This window comes from Poromitra crassiceps (assembly GCF_964638095.1).
Source record: "Poromitra crassiceps genome assembly, chromosome: 27".
NCBI classification, from domain to species: domain Eukaryota; kingdom Metazoa; phylum Chordata; class Actinopteri; order Beryciformes; family Melamphaidae; genus Poromitra; species Poromitra crassiceps.
The window spans coordinates 4,182,683-4,190,182 of NC_139650.1; the positions used below are offsets into that span (position 1 = coordinate 4,182,683).

Consider the following 7,500-nt stretch of genomic DNA (forward strand, 5'->3'; position numbering starts at 1 on the left):
AGTTTTGCTTGGCAGAGACTGAAGAACTTTCTTAATGTGGACCGCCCTCTCCTGGAGACTCTCCATCGCTGCAAGATGAAATAGATAAAGAGAGATTACTCACTTAGACACGCACACGCACGTACGCACGCACGCACGCACGCACACACACACACACACACACACACACACACACACACACACACACACACACAGAGGATGTTTGACCTCCTTCCATCTGGCCATCGTTTTACAATGCCAACAGCAAGGCCACAGGCAGGCTATGGACAGGCTTAACTTGCTAGACTAGGCTTAGACTATTATTTTACTTATTTATTATTTTGACACATTGCTTCTGCATACCACTTTACTCCATTTGATGCGGTATTCCATTTTGCACTCACTGCATAATGATTCTGATTGGATCTGGTATTGTTTGAAATGTGTTCCTGATGTCTGCTACAGACCAAATATTCTTCGGGATAATATACTGCTAATAAATAAAATAATAATAAACAATGATAAAGTTGAGGTTGTCCCACTCACAGACGCAGGATATGAGGTCGTGGAAGACTTCCTTTGGGAAGAGGGCGTGGTCCAGGCCCCTGAAATACAGCTTGAGGACGCCGGCGATGGAGTCCATGTCGTGGTCGTTCTGGTCCCCCGCCAACGGGTCCTCGCCTACAGCCAGACAAGACAAACGAGGAGGGGAGGGAAGAGGGCGTAACACAGATTAGCAGAGACCAAGAACGGGACAAAACACATTGTGATGGGGGAAGAGGGAGTGACACAGATGAGGTAGGACAATAAAATCCTGGACAAAAGACATTTTGATGAAAACCGTTGCCTGCCGGATGCTTTAGGGCGCTTTCACACCTACCTTGTTTGGTCCGGACTTTCGGACTTTCCAGTTTGATCCGAACCAAAATGACAGGTGTGAAACCTCCCACGGACCGTGGTGCGGACCAAAGACCGAGTCTTTGATCCGACCAAAAGAGGTGGTCTCCGTCCGGACCAAGCTGGACCAAGGTTTGCTTCCTGTGCAGTGTGAAAGCATTTTATTGGAAGGTTCGCACTATCGGACCAATTACAGGAAGCTACAGCTGACTCGCCACTCGTCACGTTGCCAGAAAGGCTCGCAGGATGGCTTGCAGTCTCCGCCTCCTTGCCCGTCTGCGTTGGTACCATTTGCGCACAACAAGGGTGTTCATTTGGCGAATTCGATCTGTAAAATCTACTTTCACGTGTGGTGTGTGAGTCAAGGATCACACACTTGTGAACAGATTGCTAGTTTTAATAACGTGAGTTGCGGACCAGATACATTGGCATGTAATCATGAACTGGCTACACGCTACCGGTACTCGGACACCAGCTGGGGCTAGAGGCACGCTGATAGGCTTAGCTTGTAAACACTACGGTGGCTCACAGTAGACAAACATCGTGACATGCGATTATCAAATCATCTACACAAACTAATCTCGAGTATTGCGAGTATTGCCATGGCAATGCCATAATAATGCTATTATAATGACAACCAAGTGGATCTGTTCATTCATTGTGGTGTGTAAGGAGCAAATTCCTTGGAGCAGTTCCGGGACGCTGACGTCAGACGCACGTTCATCCACAAGCCAATCAGTGGAGACGCTGCCCACGCAGGTGATGACGACAGGACGTAGGTCTGTCATGTTAAAGTCCGCTGGTCCGCTGGGATCATTGCAGTGTGAAAGCGAACCTTACTGGACCAAATGTATACAATGTAACAACAACATGAGTTTGGTTGGGACCTTGGTCCGGACTTTTAGGTGTGAAAGGGCCCTTAGTCCTACCTCTCTCGAAGGCATTCTTGATGTCGTTGACCTCCACCTGAGAGCCTGACACTCTGAAGATGCCCTCGTGCTGCAGGCCTACGCACACAAACACATTTTGTTCTCGTTATTGTTGGAATTCAGTAGGGCAATATATCAATATTATATTCATATTGTGATATGAGAATAGATATCGTCTTGGGTTTTGGATATGGCATCATAATAATAACAACAATAATAATATGACACAAGTGTTGTCTTTTCCTGGTTTTAAAGGCTGCATGACAGTAAAGTGATGTCATTTTCTGAACTTACCAGACTGTTCTAGCTGCTCTGTTATTTGACTTTACCCACTTACTCATTGTATCCACATTACTGATGATTATTTATCATTATGGAAATATTTGGTCTTTTGATCAGTCTTGATTTAATAAAAGTGCTTGTGACATGTCACATGATGTGGCTTTACAACTGAACATTGAGCCCACTTTGTAGAAAATACAGAGATATTTCATGCCTAAAAAATACAGAGATATGATTTTTGGTCCATGTCGCCCAGCCCTAGAATACAGGAGTCCCCACTCCCCACACACATTTATAATAAATAGGCCTGAATATCTCGCATCTTTATAGCTTCAGGTAAGCACTACTGGTGAAACCATCTGTTTCATTTTGCCCGCAACCAATCGCACTTGACACAACGGCACAACCAATCAGTGCACAGGACACCTGGTTTTAAACCAATGGCTTACGCCGGAGAATCTCCCTCACCATGGCGACTGATGAAGCGGATGCAGCTCTCCACCATCAGTGGGATGCCCTGACCCGAGTCCTGAACAGAGGAGGGAAGAGAATGAGGGTGAGAGGAGGATGAAAATCACTTTTACTCCCACAGGAGGTAATCAGATTACATACGAGGGATTTGACTTAGTGTTGTAAGTATGTGACATCAAGAATCAGAAGACGAAATCAAGACTTGAAATGAGCAAAAATGAGGGTTTGGAAATAAAACAAAGCGCAGCACACTTCTTGTCAGCATGATTTCTGCACCCGTACATGCATCAGTGCACACACACACACACACACACACACACACACACACACACACACACACACACACACACACACACACACACACACACACACACACACACACACACACAGGGAGGGAATGGGTACCAGGCATGGTGGGTGAAGTAGGGGGGGGAGAGGGGTGGGCGCGGTACCCAGCTGTTGCTAGGCGACAGCTGTGTTTCTGTTCCCTTTGTTTGTTTAGGCTTAGCAGAAAGTGCTGGGAGGTGAGGTGAGTCCGGGCCATCGCTGTGTGGAAGCCACACCGCTTCTTCCAACACGCTCCAACCTGGCTGCCCTTTGGAATGACACATTCGATCATTTCTCCAGTGATAGCTGATGGCAATAGCACAAGCCACCCACAAGGGGGAGCCACACATTAGATTCCCCCATGAAGGTGGCTATTTCGATCATCACCAATGTATCGTTTCAGCTGGCATCAGAGCAAGACGGCATAGGACCTAGGCATTGATTATGCTGTGCTAATACTTTAGATGTGTGTACCTGGATACAAGACACAGGCTTTTTTGTGTGTGTCATGGTGATAACGAGCTAAATGCTATCAACATGTAGGCGCCGTACTTCCTGTGGGTGGGGCTACGGTGACTGACGGAGGAGCTAACAGCCACTCGGTCACAGACATCCACACTCAACGACAGATCATTACCTGCTTCCGTACTGCAGAGTCTCTCCGCCCACTGCAGAGAGAGAGAGAGAGAGAGGGAGATAAAGAGAGAGAGAGAGAGACATACACACACACAGACGACAGACACACAGACAGACAGACAGACAGACATTCAGACAGACAGACAGACAGACACACAGACAGACAGACACACAGACAGACAGACACACAGACAGACAGACAGACACACACACAGACAGACAGACACACAGACAGACAGACAGACAGACAGACAGACACACAGACAGACAGACAGACAGACAGACAGACACACAGACAGACAGACATACAGACAGACAGACAGACAGACAGACAGACAGACAGCAGAAGAGAGAAATGGTAGTCTGTCATTAGGTCTCCAGCGAGAGTTTATTTTTATACACACTCTGGTAAGACTCTACTTGTATAGACAGACACACACACACACACACACACACACACACACACACACACACACACACACACACACACACACACACAGACAGACAGACAGACAGACAGACAGACTCTGGTAAGGCTCTACTTGTATAGACAGACACATACGCACACGTGCTGAGAAGACCTCTAAACAGTGACAGGGAAAAGAATAGCCTTGACTGCCAACAAATCAAGCTTAAAAGCTGCTATGGTAACTACACGAGTGTGTGTGTGTGTGTGTGTGTGTGTGTGTGTGTGTGTGTGTGTGTGTGTGTGTGTGAGAGAGCGAGAGAGCGAGAGAGCGAGAGAGAGAGAGATAGAGAGAGAGAGAGAGCATATTTCCTTCCTTCACCACACCTACCTGGCAGGGCAACAGTCAGTCTTCTGACCTAAAGGGGGGAGAGACAGGAAGAGGGGGAGGGGAGAGAGAGAAAGGGAGGGGATAAATGAGAGAGAGAGATAGAGAGAGAGAGAGAGAGTACGTGTTACTAGTAGTAGGAGCAAGACACATGAGGAAATGACCACAGCTGGACAAAAACAGACACACACAGACTTCCCGCTAAGTCCGTACACACACACACACACACACACACACACACACACACACACACACACACACACACACACACACACACACACACACACACACACACACACACACACACACACACACACACACACACACACACACACACACACACAGCCCAGAGGAACCCCCCACACCCTGACACACACAGCTGCATCCACATTATGGCCCTGCTACTGTGACCTATAGCCCACTGCACACACACACGCATGCACGCACGCACACACACACCCACACACACACACACACACACACACACACGCACAAACAAGTCGTGTTTTGTGTATTTTGATGCGCCTTTTGAAGTATCACGTTAGAAAAGGTGGATGGAAATGGAAAAATTGTGTTGGGGGGTCGGCGGGTGGAACTTCCTCAATAAAAAAAATAAAAAAAAGTTTTCTGGTGGTTTTGGCCTTTTTTGAAAAATGCTAGATGAGCAAAATGGGAGATGGAGACACCTTTTTAAAATAAGTTCTGACGTAGCGAACATTTAACTCACATGACTGATCAGCTGTCTGTGTCTGATGCGATACGTTCTGCTGGCAGAACCGCCAGACAAACGGCCCGGTAATCCTGCAAAAGGTTGTTGCTAAAGCGGATGCTAAAGTGTTGCACCCAAACGCTCTCACTCCGTCCAGAAAATCCCTTTTGCACGGTGACTCCTCCCACAACTGTTTACTGCGTCTCGCCTCTCAGATATATGGCGGCGAGCATCGCAGAACGGCCATTTCTCCTGTGATATTTGTCTGTAATATTTACTCATCACCACCAGAAAGAAAGAAAGAAATACGTCCACCAGCAGATTACATGACATGATCACTATTAAGCGCAAATTATGCTCAAGCGAAATCGCCGGCGCCGACTGCGCCGAGGGGGTCGCCACAGCTAGCCGGCCTATCGGCGCAGGGTGCGTGCAGCTCCTCGAAAATGTGACTCCGCGGCGTCAACGCGGACGTGACGTGACCAGCACGAGAGCTGTGATTGGCCGTTGCCTTGGGCCGCGCACATATCCGCTGATGTACTTATTGTGAGGAATGAGGAAATGCCATTTCCTCATTTAACAGTGCTTGTCCCTCATCTAGCAAAGCCTTCTGCAGGCTCACCGGAATGAGTTTGGAAATAGAGGGACAATCAAATGTCCCCCCACCGACATGATTGCAAGTTCTTGGTAAACGACACGATAACGTCAGATGTAACGGACATAAGTGTACCACAAGCCACCTAGTGTTTTGGACGTGTACCGCAGCCAACGTGCCGAGTTATGTTCGAGTATGCACAGTCTCGCTGTCGCCGCGAGGCTGTGCAGAACCTTGTCAGCGCCTTTACTTCTCCTATGACAAGTGACCATTGGAAAGCTCTCTCTCTTTCTCTCCATCTATGATCTTGTCTCGCCCGCCCACACACAGCCTAATAATTTGCTTAACAGCTGTTAATGGAAACACACCTGATTCCAATTTGAAGATTGTCGACTTTTCAAAAAGGTTGCTCAAAAGTTGCGCAAAACCTGAACGGAAACACGGTTAAGCGATGAAGGACACTACGACAGTTGAACTCACTCTCTCCCAGGGTCTTCTGGATGAGGTCATGCTTGGCGTCCAGCTTAGTGATCAGGTTCCTGCCTTCCAGAAACTCCTTCAGCTTCTACAACAGAAAAGACACACACATACTGGAGTCATATTGAGGGCAGTTTGTGGTCTTGTCAGAAGGTTGTGGGTTCGAATCTCCACCCCGGTCCTTTCTGCGTGGAGTTTGCATGTTCTCCGCGTGTGTGCGTGGGTTCCCTCCGGGTGCTCCGGTTTCCTCCCACAGTCTAAAGATATGCTGTGTTTGTAATCGCAATGTATAGAATCGAGTAAAGTGTGTAGTATGGATATGATGTATGTAACCTATGTTGTGTGTGGATATACTGTATGATATCGTATAATGTGATGATGTAAAGCCCTTTGGAAATTGAGACTTCAGAGAATATGTCTATCCGTGTGATTGGCTCTAACCGTGAAGTAAAACTGCTCAGTCTCCTGCTGATTGGCCCGTCGCTTGGCCAGGCTGGGCTTGCTGAGATATGATTCGCTGACAGTGGACTTGACCGACTCCATGCTGTTGCTGTGGTGGAAACACTCGGAGACGTCGTAGTCCTCCACCGTCACCATGTCCTGGATGGTGGACAGAGTGGCCTCCATGGTCTTCTTCACCTGAGCAGGCAGCAGAGAAGACCAGACAGGACATTAGACAAAAGCCATGATAAACAGTCGGGATAAATATACGGGTGAGATGCAAGGTTATTATAGTTTTTCATTTTTCATTAGTTTTTATTTTTATTTCATTTTGACTTTTCCCCCAATTTTAGTCTAGTTTTAACACATTGACTGCCAGACGTTTTTTTTTGCTGTAGGTAGCTTCTGCCAAGCCGTTTTTTGAGGATTATGGCTCATTTTATAAGAGCCGAGGATTCGTTTCAGCTTGGAGTTTGTGAACATACAATATCTCAAAAGTACTAATAGAATGTGTACTTTCTCTGTCTAAAAGAGTTAGTTTGTAGAGTTAGTAGTTATGTAAGCATTAGCAGTTGAATACAGCATGGTTTTAGCGTGAAAAAGAATATTCAGAGATAAACGGCTTTTTGTGAAATTGGATGGAACTGTCACTTTAACCATTCATTTTTGGCTCTCTCTCTCTCTCTCTCCCTCCCCCTCTCGCTCTCTCTCTCTCTCTCCCTCCCTCTCGCTCTCCCTCCCTCTCTCTCTCTCTCTCTCTCTCTCTCTCTCTCCCTCCCTCTCGAGTTGCTTCAACTCCGCCCTCCGTGGGCGGACAAGCTTGTCACCAGTCAGTGCTTTGCTGCTCTCCTGTGCCTGTCTGGCCTGTCTGCACGGCCGCTGTTTGAGGAAGTCGGGATGGACTCGCTTGTTTGGAGTTTTGGTTGAGAGAAGCTTTTGCGATTCTGGTCATATTTATGCTGC

The 7,500-nt window shown here is 47.3% G+C and overlaps 1 protein-coding gene across 1 annotated transcript in view; it reads right to left on the reverse strand.

Moving 5' to 3' along the window:
* The window catches only part of srgap2 (SLIT-ROBO Rho GTPase activating protein 2), a 52,637-nt gene that overhangs the window by 12,723 nt on the left and 32,414 nt on the right, over positions 1 to 7,500 (reverse strand). The window contains 8 exon segments of the mRNA XM_083661730.1: positions 1 to 68; positions 526 to 660; positions 1,806 to 1,883; positions 2,556 to 2,616; positions 3,523 to 3,553; positions 4,319 to 4,346; positions 6,100 to 6,184; positions 6,538 to 6,735. The exon segment at positions 1 to 68 is cut by the window's left edge and continues 38 nt beyond it. Of these exon segments, the coding sequence (XP_083517856.1) occupies positions 1 to 68; positions 526 to 660; positions 1,806 to 1,883; positions 2,556 to 2,616; positions 3,523 to 3,553; positions 4,319 to 4,346; positions 6,100 to 6,184; positions 6,538 to 6,735 (684 nt within the window).